Source organism: Sphaeramia orbicularis, chromosome 4, assembly GCF_902148855.1.
Source record: "Sphaeramia orbicularis chromosome 4, fSphaOr1.1, whole genome shotgun sequence".
NCBI classification, from domain to species: Eukaryota; Metazoa; Chordata; class Actinopteri; order Kurtiformes; family Apogonidae; genus Sphaeramia; species Sphaeramia orbicularis.
Genome location: NC_043960.1, coordinates 10157509 through 10177422, shown reverse-complemented (window position 1 = coordinate 10177422; position 19914 = coordinate 10157509). Strand labels below are relative to the sequence as shown.

The following is a 19914-nucleotide window of genomic DNA, read 5'->3' as shown; positions in this document are numbered from 1 at the left end:
GTCGTAAGTTTTGAAAGTTAATAATTTCCCCTTTTTGGATAAAAATGTTTAATATATTTAGACCCTTATTTGCCCATTCTTTAAATTTAGTATTCATTGTCTCTGGTTTGAAATTTGTATCATACACCAGCCAGCTAAATATCCTCATGTCCTTCTCCATTTTACATTTTTTGAACCACGCCTCCAAGATAAATTTAGTGACGGAGTCCAGTTTGTTTCGTTGCTCATTTTTCAATGTTGTTACCAGTGACTCACTCCATGTGCAGGGGTGTGGTCTGCTTTGGCAAACTGAGTAAGAACAATTTTGATTTGATTTGATTTGATTTATTTATTTATTTATTTCGAACATGCAAAAAAAAAAAAAAAAACACACAAAAACAAATGGACAGAATCTGTCTCCAAGCACATACAAGTCTGAATTTTGCATGGTTGAAAAGGAGTCGGAAGAAGTATGAACTTATTTAATCCTACCCCTCAGTGCTTTTACACCTTTATCGCTAACTTGATACAAGAGTCAAACAATACTATTTTCGTAATTTTAACATCAAACCACCACAACAAATAAATAATACAGTGACTGAATTACACCCAACAATATGATCATGGCAGTCCAGTCATACAAGCAGACTCAACAATTCAACCATTTTCTTCAATAATTACAGCATATTTATTAGTACAACATCATCCATAAACAAACAGTCCTTATTGTCATTATAAAATACTGTACCTCTCAAGAATCATTTTTTTAGATCTTTTTTTAAACTGAATTATGTTTGATATTTGTTTTATCTCCACACACAATTTGTTCCACAATTTTACTCCACAGATGGTGATACAGAAACTTTTTAACGTAGTGCATACTTTATGAATCTTTAAATTTAATTTTCCCCGTAAATCATAGCCTCCCTCTCTTTCACTAAACATTTGTTGAATATTGCCCGGCAGTAAGTTATTCTTTGCTTTATACATTATTTGAATAATTTTGAATTCCACAAGGTCAATGAGTTTTAAAGTTTTAGAATGGAAAAATAGTGGATTTGTGTGTTCACGAAAACCAACATTGTGAACGTGATTGGTGGATTGCTGTGCCCAGTGTGTGTCTGGTACCCAGGTTGAAATTAGATGAGAACATGTTGAGCTTATTTGCCTCCTACATTGCAGAACCTGCTATGTGACTATTGCGCACATGTACATCACGATGATGATGCTCAAATGATATATTGTGCAGCTCTAATTAATACCAAGAATGATGTCCTCCAGAGCAGTAGTTCTGGAGGACAGTGCTTTCAAAACATATTGCATGCAGTATTGTAAACTAAGACGATGTGACGTGTGCCTTTGAACCGCTATGACTGAAAGGAGACAGATGCTAACGTTGTCATTATGAGCCATGGGTGTGTTGCCACGCAACCATGTGGAAGCTGAAGGACCATGTTTGACCGTATGTGTTTGTTGTGTGAGCGTGTGCACGCAGGCACATGTGGGAGGTGAAGGTCCTTCATCAAGCGAGACCCCATCTGGTCTCCTTTTCACACTCCCACACACCACTCAAAGAGATGACAGCAGCTTCACACGTATGACATGATACCAGCACACAATGCAGCTGTGAATATCCACATGTGTTCAGGGGGGATTTGAGCACCTACACAATCACTACATACAAGCACTTTCAATTTCTATGGAAAAATGTATTGACGTGCACATACAGTCACAGAAAAGATTATTAGACCATCAAAAGTCATCGAAAACAATGGGTATGCAATCAAGCACCAACTCCTATGTGTATCATGTGACTAAAACAGACAGAAAAGATAACCTAAAAGCCTAAATGCGCTGTTTTTGTCAGTACAATGCCATAGATATTGATGTAAGAACTGAAGTGATTTTGGTTATTATCAAGAAAACATGGAAAATGACTAGATATCAGCTCTGAAATTAAACTCTTATGAGATATTTTTGTTGTTATCATTATATTTGTCCAAACAAATGTACCTTTAATTGTACCAGGCATTAAAATGAACAAGAAATTGAAGAAAACAAAGGGTGGTCTAATAATTTTTTCCGCGACTATAAATGCATATAAAGTGAGTAAAATACTAAAAGGCACGATCACTCAAAAAGTAAACAGACATTTGAACCACAACATTTGTTGCATCATATCACAAGTTTTAGAGACATGCTTTTGCATTATTTTTAATTATGTGAAAAATACTGACCTAGTATGTACAACATAATGGAATGAGTGTAATTGTCACTATAATAGATGCTGTATTTCCTCAAATAGTGGCCAAGGTTTTTGTCTTCCTCAGCTGCAGGATGTACCAGGCAACTGAAGGCTTATAGTAGAGTTGTAATTTCCTAGTTTAACAAGCATGGATGGTCGAATTTAGTGTAAAACCATGACCCTAAAGTAATTCTTAACCACTTCACAATAAACCTCTAGCGTTTCAGTGGGTGGAAACCAGAGCTTGTATTGCATAAATGCACTGCAAAAATCAAAGTCTTGCCAAGTGTATTTTTCTCAATTCTAGTCAAAATATCTCATCACACTTAAAATTAGACATAATCACCTGAAGAGTAACTTTTCAGTGAGATATAGGAACTTATTTTTAGACAATAGATCTTGAAAATCTTATTTCAAGAAATCTTACCTGGATCATTTTCTCTTGTTCCACCGGCAGATTTTTTTTGCTTAATTCAAGATTTTTTTTCTTAATTCAATCAGTCGATCTATAGTCTAAAAATAAGTTCTTATATCTCACTGAAAAGTTACTCTTCAGGTGATTCTGTCTAATTTTAAGTGTGATGAGATATTTTGACTAGAAATGAGAAATATACATTTGTTAATATTTAGATTTTTTTCAGTGTGTAGTCTTCTTGTTGCACTTCTAAATTTTTAAATAAATGACAATTTCATTGAATAAGTAAGAGGCATACACCTGCAGTGACTGAAAGCAGAGACAAAGACATGTGTTAATGTAGTGCCACAAAATCTTAAAAATAGCAGAATTATATTGTTGAATGCATAAAAATAAACTTGTGTAAGTCTACATTGTGCTTTATTGGCAGGCAGTAGAAGTTATTTATTTAGTATTCTTTTTGAGAACCTGGCTTGATTTCTGTTTTTTTTGTTTGGGTTTTTTTTTTGTCTTTTGAGGAAATACAGTATACAGCTAAATCAAAATGTTAAAAAAATTCTGAATCATTCGAGACTTTAGCTCGTCTTTATGCGATTTTCCAAAATAACTGGCCAAACTATGTCATCAATGTTTATCCTTGAGAATTCCTTATCTTTAACTTCAGAAATTTATGCCAAAACAAGCTTCCCTTTATCAACTACAGTATTAAATTGTCAGAAAAAAGCTGGTGATACTTTGCTTAAACTTCTTAAATGTTTAAATCAGGGTTTTATTTCATAATGATAATATGTAATAGCACCACCTAGTCAAAAACAAGTCACATACCAAAACTAAATTCAGAGAGAATGACATGAGATAAAGTTTTATTTGCTTTTTCTTGTTTAATCTAATTCAAACATACAGTATATGACACTTTTGCTGCATGAACAGTATGTACTAGGTTTGGTCTGTTTGAACATTCGTCAGTGTGAATAAAAGTGGGCGATTGGAGGTTTGTCGCAATAGAAATGTGATAGTTATAGATATCTGTGTAATATAAATTAGATATCAAATCCCTGCCTTGGGAGGTGCAACATTTCATTGAAAAGGAGATATGTGAGAAGCACTGCATAAATTCAGTTTGTTCTCTCATCCTCGTCTATTCTGCCAGGCTTTGCTCATTCCCACACGCTCATCCCTTTTGTTATTATCACTCATCTTATTTGAAACATCTGTCTCAATAATCTTGTGTTATTTCACAGACGTGCTGAGACAAGTGACTGTGAGAAAGTTGACAGGAGGTTAATGTAAATGAGAAATGGTCAAATCGTATCTTGTTAGCTCTCCCGTTTTCCCACTTGCTGACATTTCTGCAGATTGGAATCCATTTATTATTATTACTTTCCATTTTGTGGATTTATCATAATTAGCTCACCTCAGATCCCCAATCATATGGATGAAAGAATCAGCACTTTTTGTCATGCTACAGGATTATGTCGTCTCTATTTTGCTGATTTTAGCATTAACCTGTCTTTGTCTTTATTTTCTCTTTTAGCATTAGAAGTCTTAGCATGCTTCCCTGTGTGGGCAAGTCTTTCTGCTTACTCTACCATTATGTATTTTTATATTTATGATCTCCTACATGTAATTCTGCAGATAGCTCCTCAGTTGGTCTGAAACAAGGCGAGTGGCTTTGTTTAATGCCATATTTCCTGATACAATCATTGTGTACCTTGCATTTTTTTGTGAGCTCCACTCTCATTGATCATGTCTGCCTTCATTCCCTTGGCAGACCTAGTCTAAAACACAACCCATGAATAATTAAACAACCAGTTAAAAAGACGAATGAGTTAAATAAACCTGCCCTCTGCCGTTAGAGCAAACACAAACAAATGCCAGTACACACTTGCAGATACACACAAACTCAATAGGTCAGCGGGTGCGGGTTTCCTTTAGACAGTGAACGAATACCTGCTTGGTTTACATTTCCATCTGGGATTTGTTTCTGTGCAGGTAAAGCTTTGTTTGAGTGATTACTGTTGGGTTGAGATGCAGAAATTTTGGCTTGTGATGCAGTATATAAGCAAAAGAGAAAGGATGGACTACATGTGCAGTGTATGTCTGTGTTTACATATGTTATCCTCACCTGTAACTAGGGATGTAACGATGTGAAAATTTCATATCACTGTTATTGTGACCAAAATTATCATGGTTATCATTATTATCACAGTGTTGTTGAAATGTGCTCAGAATGTTCAAAAAGTACTTATACACAACCTGAAATAATTTAACCAAGTTGTATTTTGAATAAATAAATAAATAAATAAATGAAAATAAATAATAGGCACAATGTACTTCCTGTTGGCAGAAACATTCAAATATTAACATGCAAACATCAAACATTCAAATGCACATTAAAGATGGCACCTTATGGCCATCGTTTGACCATTTTCCATGTCAAGTTTGTGTTGAAAGTGTGGTAATCAAACACGGTTATCATGATAATTAGAATTTAAACAGTAATACTAACCATCAGGAATTTTACCATGGTTTATCGTTATACCGGTAATCATTACATCCCTACCTGTAACCAGGGTGCGATTTGTCAAAAAAAAAAAAAAACAGACGGGGGGGGTGTTTTGTTTCTTGGGGGGGGGGCACAGCTGTCATATAAGTAGGGGTGTGGTCCATAACTAACGTGACTTTACATACTTTCAGTGTCCAACTCCCAGGTTCTGTTTCTCTCTTATACAGCGGATCTTACACAAAATTTTCACAACTTCTAACCTGTATCCAGTGGACCCTCTCCACTGCTCTATGGGCCCCCCACAAATGCTGGGTCCCATGAATTTGTCATGTTTATCCCCCCTTAACGGCGCCCCAGTGCATGGGGTCGTTCGTGGATTCTGAGACTGCCAACAGCAATTATGCCCAATATAAAAAAAAATCAAAATGATTTCACAACCCTAGGGATGGGAATCGAGAACCGGTTCTTTTTAAGAACAAGTTCCCAGTAGCTCAATTCCTTGGAATCTTTTGCCTGCCAGCTTAACGATTCTGCTTATCAATTCCGCCTTCATTGCAAATACATGATGACGTCACATGCACGCTGCATTGTTTTGGTTTGAAATGTAGCCAACATGGTGTCGAGGAAGAAATGCTCCAAAGTATGGATATATTTAACGTGAAAAGATGACACCAGGGCCACTTGTAACACTTGCAATGCTTCCAGTTCTTCAAAGGGGGGAAATCCCTCCAATATGCTCAAACATTTGTCCACACAGCATGCAATTCATTTGCAGGAATGTCATGTGTTTGATTCGCTACTTAGCGATGCTTGTGAATCTAACAGCAGAGCAAACACCAGGGCATCCCTAGGCCTGGTTCTAGGGGGGGCAACAAGCATCCTGCCCCCTAAAATAAAAGTTTCCTAAAAGGAAAATGAGGTGTTCAACAATGGGAGACATAGAGGGATTAGTAAAGCATTTTAAGTTTCTCTTTCACTTTGTACGGTTGTATGGTTTGACACCCCCCCCCCCCCCCCCCCCAAAACCGGGCCTTGCTTCATCTGTTTGTTTGTCTATTAGCAAGATAACTCAAAAAGGTATGGACGGATTTGGATAAAATTTTCAGGGAAGGTTGATACTGGCACAAGGAACAAGTGATTAAATTTTGGTGGTTATCGGGGGGGGGGCTCTGAACTGAGTGCTTTTGTAGTTATTATTTCTGCATACTGTATATGTTATATTTTCTGTGCGGAGATGGAAATATAAAAGACAGTTAATTCACACAAAACCTTTTGTCCTCTTTTATTCCCTCACCCAATGAGAATCAATAAGAGAATCGATAAGCAAAATCGATAATGGAATTTGAATCTTTAAATTCTATCAATTCCCATCCCTACGCAACCCTATTCTTACCTAATCATCAAAATAAAATAAAAAACAAAAAACAAGGGGTGTGACCTAACTCCTAACCAAAAACAGGAGACAAAGTATGATCAAACTTACTTTCTGCTACCTTTGCAATATTTAATCTAATTTCACAGACACTCTCACAGCACACAAACACACCACCAGGCCTCCATCATTGGGAATGGGATGAGCAGAAGGGGTGGGAAATCAGCATCAGCCAGCTTTTATCCTCACTCCCTGCCAGTCAGCGTCAGGTTCTGCCAGTCACACACACACCTGCAGCTGATCAACATATCACCATAATTGTGGGCGAGAGAGAGCTGTCAACAAAATACAACCAAAACAGAAATACGTGCCCCAGTAGAACCACATGGGTCATCACAGTTGAGTGTAAAGCCTGGTTCCGACCGAAAAGTCACGACTATTTTAGAAGAGCACAAGGAAAACCTGCAGCGGTGTGCACTGGCCCGTCTCAGCTCAGCTCAGGCTCGTCGATGGCATTGCCGATGACTCAGCTTGTCAACTTGCCAGTGGCTGGTTTTAGAAAGTAGAGTTTCATAGAGTAAGTTTTTCTCTGTATCAATGGGCTGTAGCTCATCTGTCGCCATGCGGAGCTCATTATTAGCAGACCCTAGTGGAACCCTGTCTCCATAGTTAAGGGGTTTTTCAGTTTATATGGTTATGAGGTGACACCAACTTCTCTAAATGGGAAAATCTGCAGAAATAGTGTGGAGAAGGTGTTGACGCCCTTATTTTTGGTTTTGCCATTTCATCAATACTCCAAGTGCAACTGGAACAACTGACTCACTATCACAATCCTCATCAATATTATATGTCCAGCCACACCAGGCAGAATACAGCTAGGGATATTAAAGGGGTCGTATTTAGCTAAACCCACTTTTATTAGTCTTTGGTTCATTTATTTGTGTATTTGGACCCTAATAGTTAAAAAAGTTTGAATTTGAACCCTCCAGGTGCTGCAAAGCTATCTTTATATTCATTCCGACAAAAATTGAGTGCATTTCTACAACCTGTTTTAATTCCTGCTTAATTTTTTTACATTTTATAACTAGTTACATCATGACTTTTGCACATATAAGGTCAAGACTTCCGATGAACATTTCTCCGAGTACGATGTAATTCTTTATCGGCAGCAGTGGTTGTAGTAAAAACTGAAAATATGCCCAAACTTCAAGTGTGATTACCAAAAATGTTCAGTTGTTGGTTGTATTAATGAACGCAAGTGGCTGAACGTGACTGTGCAGCACGGTCAACAACCTGGAGGGGGCGGAGCCTGAAGTGGCTCATTTGCATTTAAAGGGCCAGCGCTCAAAACCACCTTTCTGGTGTCATTACTCAGAAATAGGGTTGAAGATGGACCTGTGGAGTTGAATTAATGAAGAATTCAGACCCAAGTAGAGCATTTACAGTTTATGTAGACCACAGGGAAATGTTTTAAAATGCATAATTCCATTAAAAAAAGAAAAATATCACTCCTTTAACCCTTTCATGCATAGTGGTCACTACAGTGGACAGTTATTCTACAGCTGTTCTTTTGTATATTCATGGGTTTTATTGTTTTAGTTCCATATCAGCCAACACAGTGGACGCCTACGCATCATCCCATACACTGACATTCATATAATTACAGTAACTTTGCTGTTCTTGATAAACCTGGTGTGCAGTAACATGTTTGAATGTAAATCAGTTACTAATTGTTATTGGACTGTAATTAACAGTTTTCTTAAACAAACATTTTTTTTTTTTATATTATTTTCATGAAGTGAGTATGGTCAAATGTGAGTAAACATCATATTAGCGGCATTAAAAAAAAAGCAATTTCATTGTTTTCACACAGTTTATCACTTTCTGATATTGCATCTTACATACATGTTTCTTTCCTTCAAAAATTAAACACATGGTATCCAGTTGCGTGGACATTTTTTTGACTCCATAAAAAATAGGTCCATAAAAAAAAAAAAATTCAATTGCATAGTTTTTTTCATGCCTAAAGAGGACTAAAAGCACTCAGGAAAAAAAAATCTTGACTATAGTTCTCATAATTGATGCATGAAAGGGTTAAGGCTAGTGATATAGCCAATAACTTTGTATAATAAAAATGGTCAAATCAATATTTTGTTGAAGTTTAAAGGCTGAATTTTGCTTCTGGGTGGAAATTTAAGAAACCAGATGGTTGTTGTGGTCTTAAAGTCTGGCTTAAGGTCTGATGAAGATATAAAATGTTTAAATACACATGACAAAATTAGTAAAACAACAAAAAATATTGAAACATAGGTGCTTTATCTGACAGTCTGAACAAAACAAAACCCAAAAGATAAAAGAAAAAGGTATTTCATATTGTTTATCATAATTATGCATAATTATTCACAATGGTCTGAACGTGCAGGTTTTCTAAGTCCTGTGGATCAACACAGCATAAGTAGTTTCAGATTTCATATTGTTTTGTTGTGAATCTTTGGTGTCTGGGTCTAAAAGCGAGTACAAACTGTTTTCTTTCTTTTTTTCATAGCCTTACATAGATGAAGAATGTTTTGTGCTTCGTTCTTTGTTTTCAGATTCAGACAACACCATCAGTACAAAAGTTGAATCCTAACTATTGTTATTTGTTGTGTTTTTTTGTCCTCAGCTCTGCTTACTTGCCGGCCTGATGAGTTCCAGTGTGGTGATGGTTCCTGCATCCATGGCACCAAACAGTGTAATAAAGTGCACGATTGTCCAGACTACAGCGATGAGGCAGGCTGTGTCAATGGTAAGTGTCAGATTTATACAAGAAATAAAGAGCGTAACCCTATTCCATGGTCCTAGTCCAACATTAGGTTTGTGGGTTTAACCCTTTCATGCATGAATTATGAAAATAAAGAGCTACATTTTTTTTAGATAGATTTTATTACTCAAAATTAGGCTAAAGTTGAAATACATTTTGAAGTTTTTTTTAAAATATGGTTTATTAAGAAGATATTTAACCTCTTGAGAACCAGGAAAGTACAAGTTTTGGCTTTTTTTAATTAAATAATTGCCTATATTGGAAACATTACGTTGCAACTGTTTTTTCAGATGCATTTTTAAAGATTTTTATGGAATAAGGCTAATGGTGTTCAATTTGTCTTCTGTTAAAGTAATTATACTTTACTTTTTTCTTTTATTCGGACGAGGTTTAGTTTTTAGATGTTACCTGCTTGACAGTTTTGACTGTGACACGTCATCCAAGGGAGACTGGAGTCACAGTCAAAACTGTCAAACAGATAACATGTAAAAACTATACCTTATCTGAACAAAAGAAAAAAGACATATGGGTTTTTCAGGAATCTCAGTCTCATTCCAGCTTTTAATGTAACCCATTGTGTCCACTTGCGTTACATACAGAACCTGCCCAGTTAAACGCATGTAAATTGAATTGAATGATTTTGCAACAACAGTCATTTTTGTGAAACACTCTGCCTTGCATAATTGGTTCAATTCCCAAAATGTACCTGTGAAAGAATAAAGAGATATTCAAAAAAACTGAAGCGTGTAATTTTTGTGTCCTTTTGACCGTGTTACATGCAGATTTTTGTATTAACCCTTTCATGCATGAATTATGAGAACCTTAGTCAAGAATTTTTTCCTGAGTGTTTTTATTCTTCTTTAGGCATGGAAAAAAATGCAGCTGTTTTTTTTTTAATAAACCTGTTTTTATGATTTTTTTTCTTTATTGCTTTAACTAAAAAAAAAATTCAATTAAAAAAGTGTTTGAATGAAAAAAAAATCTACGATTCAAAATATTGCATTTAAACACTTTTTTCCTTGATTGAAGTGAATTTTTTTTTAATTGAATTTTTTTTTTTTTTTTGTAATGAAAATATTTTTTTTGGTTAAAGCAATAAAGAAACAAATCTACCTTCATATTTTTTGTGGAGTTCCAAAAATGTCCACTCCGCTGGACACCATGTGTTTAATTTTTGAATATCAGAAAGTGATATACAAAATCTAAACATTTTTAATGCAGCTAATCTGATGTATTTTCACATTTTATCATATTCCCAATTTTTATTAGCAATTGATTTACACTCAAACATGTTACTGCAGATCAAGTTTATCAAGAACAGCAAAGTTATGGTAATGGTATGAATGTCAGTGTATGGGATGGTGCATAAGCGTCCACTGTGTTGGCTGATATGGACCTAAAACAACAAAACCCATGAAAATACAAGAGAACAGATGTAGAATAACTGTCCACTGTAGTGACCACTATGCATGAAAGGGTTAAATATAATGTAAAATAATATAAAAAGGTGTTTTTATCTGAAAAATTGTTTCTCTTTTATCTCAGTTAGTGTTTATTTTTAAGATAAACCCAACCTGCTTTCAAACTTGCTTCATAACATTAGTCTACATCTGGAAGAAAAGAGAATGAGAAATAAATATATATGCTCATTTCAACCCTGCAAAAAAAAGGAAAGCTAAAGTTGGCCTCAGACTTTTGCACAGTACAATGTATAATACGCCCTCATATCCTGTTCTATTGTGCAGATAAAGATATGTGAGCTTTTCTAAGTGTAAAATTCTAGCTCCATCTTCTTTAGGAAAATTAACTATGCAGCACTTGACAACTTTTGTCTTTTCCTCTTTTTTTGTAAGTCATCGACCTCACACATTTTTAGTCTTTGTCATATTCATTTTAGCCTAAAAATGTATCCAATTAGAAGTTAATGACTTTTAAAGAGATTCACAGGAGATAGAGAACAGCACAGATGGCAGGCGTTGGCTGCACTAGCTGATTTTTTCCCCACAAGAAACAGTTTAAAGTATTTGCACTGCTGAAAGTCAAAAAGGCAAAGAAACTGAGGGAGACTTGGATCCCACAATATCAAATTATTCATTTTAGTAAGCCGCTGCCCTGAAGAAGATGGGGAAATATTTCATATTAGTAAACAGTGTCGTTTTAAACCTTAGTGCAGGGGTGTCAAACTCATTTTCTTTCAGGGGCCACATTCAGCTCAGTTTCATCTCCAGTGGGCCGGACCAGTCAAATAATAGCATAATAGCCTATAAATAATGACACCTCCAATTTTTTTATATGCAAAAAATATGATTAAATTATGAAAACATGTACATTTTACAAAGTATCCAAACAAAAAAGATGTGAATAACCTGAAAAAATGGAAATTTCTGAAGAAAAATAAGAAAAAATAAGAATAAGAAGAAAAATGTGATCAATATTATGCCTCGACTTATTACAGATCAGATCTACCAAGACACAAAACAGGCAGAATATTGTTAAAATTGCAGTTATTTTTCTTTAGACATTTCAGGTTGCTCATATTTGTTCAGGTTTTTGACGTTTAATTATTAAAGGATATTAGAATTTAATGTTCTTTGCAGTAAATCAAAGAGAAAAAATTGGTGTTGATATTATTTAGAGGCATGAAGTCATATTATTTTTTTCACATTAAGCCAAAAAGAAAATTTGGTGTCCTTATTTCTAGGTTATTATGCCATTATTTTTGAGTTTGACACCCTTGATTGTTAATATCTTCTGCTCTTTGCAAATTCATCCCGTGGGCCAGATTGGAACCTTTGGTGGGCCAGTTTTGGCCCCCGGGCCGCATATTTGACACCTGTGCCTTTGTGTTATTTTCCTTAAAAAGCCTTAAAAACTCCAATAATGTGAATTTTAGACCTGAAATGAGATGGGTGTTTTTTGACAAATATTAAAAAATGATATGATGTAGGTCATGGTTAAAAGGTTTTGAAAATAATAAATGTGAAACCCACTGTACTTTCGGTAAGAATATGCTCAAAGAAAGAATTTTGGCTGCGAACAAAAAATGCAGTGAAAAGCTACTGAAATCTCATCATATTGTTCTGTATTCATACTGGGAGCCCCACAAAACAGGACATGATGTGGATTCGTAATGGGTCTTAAAATATAAATTTAAGTGGTTGAAACCTGCAGAGGATTTATTATCATCTTCTTCCTTCTTTCTTCTTTAATTTTTATTCTCCTTTTTTTTTTTGCAAACTCTCTTAACAATTCTTTAAATAAATGTACTTTTGTTAACTTTTGTCTTTACCGCAGTTACAAAGTGCGACGGGCCAAAAAAGTTTCGCTGCAAGAACGGAGAGTGCATTGACAGCAGTAAAGTGTGCGACAATGTGAAAGACTGCAAGGACTGGTCAGATGAGCCCATGAAAGAGTGCGGTAAGACATTTTTTCCTGCACACATACACGTACACAACGATACAGCTGCCACTTCAGGCGTACACGGATATGTACATGCAAGAGCGATGCAACTGATTTCAGAGCATCATTAAGTTTTTCAGATGTGGGTGGTCACTCGTCTTAGTAAAAGACACTTCATTTGATCAAGGCGGGAGTAAATCAGGGCATTTTTCAGCCGCCTTGTTATGATCAAAGAACCAACCGACTCTGCCCTCTAGTGCGATCTTAGCCAGGAATACGTGACCGGACTGCGACACACATAAGGAACCGCACAGATTATTCACAAACCATAGATAATTACCACTTAGTGAGCTTCAGTCACGGGTCTCACTTCACAAGCAACGCAATCCAGCCGCAAACGGAATGAGGCAGTTGAGAGAAAAAAAAAAAAAAAAACACCTGTTAATAAAATCCATAAATTACTCGTAGCTCGTGTCATTTGCTATTGAAGTTGTGTTGTATCAGTCAGTTTGTACTCATGAAAACAGTACTTCTCTCCTGCCCTTGGAGTGGATTAAAGTCCGTCATATGGGTATAAAATGATGCTGCCCTTTTGGCTGGCTGTGATCTTGAGGCAGATGGATATACTCTGTAATGAGGTCACCCTGTAACCATATCATTAATGTTATACATGATGATGTGTGGCTCACGGGAAACGTGCATTTTTTTTTTTTTTTTGTAACTGACAACTGTCATTAGCGCCTGACTTTTCTCTTACCAAGGCCGTAGTATGGTGATTTAAATAAATTAATTAATAAGATAAATTAATATCATAGAGCAGTGTTATATAGAAATGGGTGCTTCTTTGAAACTGGTTACATTTTGGTACCTGGCACTTTACCAGCTTTTTAGACCCAATAATAAAAGAGAGATTTAGACAGATTTTCCCCCAGGATGTACCTAATGATGACCTCAGATAAATGCAAAAAAAAAAATATTGTCTTACTCTAAGCCATCCCAAAATTTATGAATTTTTAATGAAATATTGGGGCCAAAAATAGGACCAAAATTAGGACACTAAAAGCTACCTAGGTGCATTTTATCTAGAAAACATCACTGTAAATGGTCTTATATACCGCTATAAATAAAGACACTGTGTTAAAGTTGACAATCTTAGTGGTTTTCCTAATCCAGACATGTGGGTTTTTCATGAATCTCAGTCTCATTCCAGGTTTTGTATGTTACCCATTGTGTCCACTTGCGTTACATGCAGAACCTGCCCAGTTAAACACATTTAAATCGTGAATTATTTTGCAACAGCGGTCATTTTTGTGAAACACTCTGACTTGCATAATTAGTTCAATTCCCAAAATGTACCTGTGAGAGAATAAAGAGATATTTTTAAAAAAAATAGTAGCAAGTAATATTTGTGTCCTTTTGATTGTGTTACATGTGGGTTTTTGTATTAAAACTAATGCAAAATAATATAGAAATGTTTTATCTAAAAAATAGTTTCTCTTTTATCTCAGTAAGTATTTATTTTTGAAATAGACCCAAAGTGCTTCCAAACTTGCTTCATAACATCAGTCTACATCATGTTTGAATGTTTAGCCCCCATGTGCTGTTTTTAGGTCCCAGTTTCATAGAAGCACCCAAATGTCTGTGATTTTTTTTGTCGTTTGAAGGCCATGCTACTCTAATAGCTGTCACTTTACTGGACAGGTTCTTCCATTATGTTCTGGAACATGAGCCACAAACACACACCAGTGAATTCAAACATGTGTAGTGATAACACTTGCTCTTTTAGAAATGATCTACTTCAGAGGATAAATATACTAGATCTTCTATACTTTCATAAGATGAATCATAAAACAAATGACAGACGTGCTGGTTAGCTGATGTTTTTGATGTATATGATAAAGTGTTATTACACTTATATATTGGTTTATGCACACTACCAGTGAAAAGTTTGGACTCGCCTATTTTTTCTTTATTTTCATGACTATTTACATTGTAGAGTCTCGCTGAAGGCATCAAAACTATGAATGAACACATATGGAATTATGTAGTTTAAAAAAGTGTGATATAACTCAAAGCATGTTTTATATTTTAGATTCTTCAAAATAGCTACATTTTGCTTTTATTACTGATTTGCACATTCTCGGCATTCTCTCAGTAAGCTTCATGAGGTAGTCACCTGAAATGTTTTCCAAAAGTCTTAAAGGAGTTCCCAGTGATCCTGAACACTTTTTGGCCATCTGCGATCCATCTCATGCCATTTAAATGAGAAGGTGAGTCCAAACTTTTGACTGGTAGTGTACATTTATACAATACATTTAGGCGAGGTTAAGGGTGTCCCGGATGGACCGCCCACTACTTTTTGATCCATAACTTTTGAACCAGACAAGTTTAAGACAAATATTACACATAATTGGAAAGGTCTAAATGCCATCTTAAACATACTCAAAGGGCAAAATTTAGTTTCATATATTTTTAGATGAAAAATATGTAAAACTACTGCATCACGGATGGACAATTAACATCTATTTTTTGCAAGAATTACAAAGTTCTCAAAAGTGAAGTTCCTCTGACATTTTCATCCTAAAATGTATTTAATGTGTACCTTAAACTCTCTATTTTACAACCTAATAATTGGTTACAGGGAAAAAAAAAAAGATCATAGCTAAATAGCAAGAGTTTTTACAAATGGCACTGTCACGGATGGACAACAAAAGTAAATACCAAATTAAACATTTTTTATTTCAATTATCAATATCATATATGTTTTTTACAATATTTACAACATACCAATAATATTAACTTTATATTCAAATGTATTTTGCATAGATATATGCATTTATTAATTTTAAGCACTGTGTGTTTAGAATATGACATAAATAATATAATAGCCAAATATCAATGTATTTGGGATAAATTTAGTTTATTTATGAGAGTTTATAAATGAACCCAGAATGATGGCAGAAAAGTTTGTCACTTTCCAAACATTCACACTCATAAAACTCCTCAGATTTTTTTTTCACAATTTCTTTTTCATTTCAAAATACATTTTCCTGAAAATATAAGTAATTACCTACCCAGAAATATAAGTTTGGTGTAGATTATTGTAATTCAATTTTTTTGACCAGATGTTAACCTTCCCTTGACTTCGCCCATTTATAAATAATCTACTAGAAAGAACCTGAAAAGTGAATGTATTATCATGTGCAGACAGTGTTATGAAGTAGATAGTGTAGCTCTTAGACAAACATTCCTTTAGAGTAAAACTCATTTTCTTATTAATTGCCAGAATTTCATGTTTTGACCCAAGTCTGCATGGAAACAGCCAACCAGCATTTTTGGCTTAATTTTTCTTCATTGGTGACTCAAACTTGGTAAAAAAATTTCACTACTTTAATTCTGCAGGTATTTTACATGTAGATCAGTTTGGGTCTAGACTTAAGGATTCGCTTGCAGTTGACACAGTCTGAAGCCAGGTACTGCTTTCCCATGCACTTTATTTAGCATTGCACCATCTGTAAAACTGAGCGCAGGTACAGACACCAATGTCTAAAGTAATAATTTGGCTCAGAGCCGATGCTGTTTTTACTTAGTTTGTTTTTATTCTTATTTTGTGTCAGGGAGTAAAAACTGAACCGTTTTCAGGTCTTAAAGCTGGTCATCACCTTTTCTTTGTAGAAGCACAAATTTAATCATACCAATGTATGTTACACCTTCTAATATAACATGACAGATAAATATCAGCCCCTGCCATCGTGGAATCTCATCTTATTTATCAGTCAACAAGCCCGATACCGATGTGTGGCTGACAATATTTATGCATTCCTAATTTCTTTATGAATTTTGCATACACGGATATCCACCTACTTTTAAAAATTATCTATATTCTGTTGCTGCGAGATACAAATAAATTGTATGTATTGATATCAAGAAAACAAGATAAATTATAGCCTCACTTGTATTTACATGCCGTAGTAGTTTTATCAATGCCACCATGCTCCCCTCGATTTCTATTTTTCTGTTCCCTATCTCTTCCTTGGTCTGACTGTTTGACAGTGTTACCTGTAGCCTTGAAGCTTAAATCTTTAATGTAAACCGGTAATGAAGTACCAGCTTTAGCTTTCCGCAGTGATCCCTCTCCACTCCCTGGAGGGTTTTTGAAAGACAAAGGGATAAATGGTGCAGGAGAACAGGCATAAGGAAAGGATGACTGAGAGGGAGTTCAATATGTTGATCCAAAAAAAAGAAAAAGGAAGCGAGGAGAATGAGATGAGACAATGAAGCAGTATGTGTGTAGCAGCAGACGTCTTAGTGAAGTGACACCAGGTACACATGGCCAAGCTCCCCTGAAGGAGAATGGATTGGTTCCAGGTGTGTTTGGCAAAAAAAAACAACCTGCCTGCGGGAACACACATAGAACCAGACTTACACCCATATACTGAGCGGTATAGTCATGCATACTCATGTCTCAGTTTCTGCCAGTTTCAAACTTACTGCCTTCTGTTTTTGAATGAATGAATGAATATTTTTTATTTCTGTTACGTACAAAAACATATACATATAAAGAACATACAAATGACACAATTAGTTACCGAAAAAGAAAGAAGCTGCTCTTTATGCTTTTCCTACTCCCATCCTTTGAATTACCTGAAAATGCAGCAAATAAAACATTAACACAAATTAATCTACAGTTGCGGAAAAAATTACAGACCATCAAAAGTCATCGAAAACAATGGCTATGCAATCAAGTACTAACCCCTGTGTGTATCATGTGACTAAAACAGACAGAAAAGAAAACATGGAATGCCTAAAAGCACTGTTTTTGTCGGTATAATGCCATAGATATTGATGTAAGAACTTAAGTGATTTTGGTTATTATCAAGAAAACATGGAAAATGGATAGATATCAGCTCTTAACCCTGTAAAGGCTGAACCATTAAATCACTGACAGAAAATGTCAGTTCTTTGAAACTGGAGCCTTTATTGGTCCTTCTGAAAAACCAAAAGATTTTTTTTTTTTTTTTTTCCAAATATCAATTTCCATGTATGAGTTTCAATTTTGTATCATATTGGATACATCGGGTCTCAATGCTAGCATATTAATATTTTTGAACAAACAAAAACATAATATAATACAAATATGTCTAACAAATTGGTAAATTTCTTTTCAAAATTGGCAAAGTTCTGCCTCTCCTCCCAATCTTGTAGTGTCACTGGAAAGGCCTCTGGTGAATGAATTCCTCCCCCTGGTGGATTGTGTGTGTATTGCATGTATCTAATTGTATACATCAGGTTTTTCAAGAAAAAAAAATATCACACTGATCATGTAGAGCAGGGTTGTCAAACTCCAGTCCTTGAGTGCTGGTATCCTGCATGTTTTACATGTTTCCCTCTTCCATCACACCAGGGAGCTATTACATCATTATCAGGCTTCTGCAGAGCATGATGATGGGCTAATCATTAATTGAACCAGGTGTGCTGGAGGAGGGAAATATCTACAACATGCAGGATACCAGCCCTCAAGGACCGGAGTTCAACACCTGTGATGTAGAGGGCTTCAAAACTAATGTATCACATATGATACGTTTGGCATTATAGGGTTGAATTCAACTCTTAAGAGCTATGTTTGTTGTTATTATATTTGTCCAAACAAACGTACCTTTAGTTGTACCAGGCATTAAAATGAACAAGAAATTGAAGAAAACAAGGGTGGGCTAATAATTTTTTACGTGAGTGTACATTCAACTTCTTAAGTCCCTTGGAGATAATTTTACTAGGGATGCACCGATACGATACGAGTATCAGGCATCGGCTCCGATACTCAGTGTGTGTGTGTATTCGTACTCGTAAAAGTAATCAGATACAAATGCACCGATACCACCTACAGCCGTGTGACATTCACAGTTAAATGCAGCAGGTACGCGGCGGTGGAATAATGTGTGGGGAGTGTGGAGATTTTTCAAAATAAATGACGGTGATAAAAGTAACGCTGACTGCAAGTAACGTTAAAGACACAGACGGATTCGGACGGAGCGTTCTGTCTGTCCTCTGCGTACATTCCATCCATTTTCCGGGTGCTGGCAGATGTGTATCCAGACGGAGAATACCACCGGGAGTACGGAGCAGTGCAGACCACCGCCAGTGGAAGTGAAAACGAAACTTATCATTCATTTATCTTTTCTCTACCTGGTGAAGCTAAGCTTTTAAACCTTACCAGTGAAAACGCTGCAATATTAGTATCACAGTAGTGTTGCCTCTGTCGTCTCCATGTTTGTTATTACTGACTTTCTTCTTCTTCTTCTTCTCAAAAACCTTTCCTCTTCTTCGTGGTATCTGTCCAGTATGGTTAATTCAGAGCGGCGCCCCCTGGTGGATTAATTGAGAAACGCTCATTCCAACACATTAAATGTCAGTAGCAGCACTTTTTTCCAGTCAGACTAATGACAACGACAATAAAGCACATTTACGAAAGGAACTAAGAACTGAAATGGGATTATTAAGTACTCGTATCAGTACTTGGTATCGGCAAGTACTCAAATGTAAGTACTCATACTCGGTCTGTAAAAAAGTGGTATTGGTGCATCCCTAAATTTTACCTTTATAGCCCTACATAGAAATGTAATGTATGCAAACAGTTAACTGATCTAAATCATCCTAAGTGACAGGATGATTAAAACCATGCATGAACACACTCATATACACACACAATCCTTTAAGAATTTACAATGTCAAGTCTGTTTTGCCAACTCTTTCTCACTATTTCATCCTCGTCGTGTCCAAAACCCTGCTGGACTCCTTTCATCCATATTCACCTCCTCTTACCTTCTCTCCCATCATTCGTCTTTTTCTCCCACCACTGTCTCTGCAGGCCTCAATGAATGTGCAGACAATAATGGCGGCTGCTCCCACATCTGCAGAGACCGAAGAATTGGTTATGAGTGTGACTGTCCCTCTGGCTATAAACTCCTGGACAAAAAGACTTGTGGAGGTAACGACAAAAAAAAGAAGTTATGCAACAAAACTTGCACCTTATTGCAGAAGACCTTCGATAATGGAGTATCATGGCTTATGTGGACTGAGCTCATCCAGGCTGTACTGATGTACTTTACTCTCCCTCTGCCTGGGATATGCTTATTGGACATCCAAGTTTGAAATAATTTGAGCTTCTCTGGGTTCAGCACAGGGACAAGTTTGTGGTGTT

At 35.9% G+C, this 19914-nt stretch overlaps 1 protein-coding gene across 4 annotated transcripts in view; it reads left to right on the top strand.

Annotated features, from left to right (window-relative positions):
• Positions 1 to 19914, top strand: part of lrp8 (low density lipoprotein receptor-related protein 8, apolipoprotein e receptor) — a 367439-nt gene that overhangs the window by 275624 nt on the left and 71901 nt on the right. For all 4 annotated transcript variants that reach the window (XM_030132189.1, XM_030132188.1, XM_030132187.1 and 1 more), the window contains exons 6-8: positions 9180 to 9302; positions 12612 to 12734; positions 19582 to 19701. In XM_030132189.1, the coding sequence (XP_029988049.1) occupies positions 9180 to 9302; positions 12612 to 12734; positions 19582 to 19701 (366 nt within the window). The remainder of the gene's footprint in view (positions 1 to 9179; positions 9303 to 12611; positions 12735 to 19581; positions 19702 to 19914) is intronic.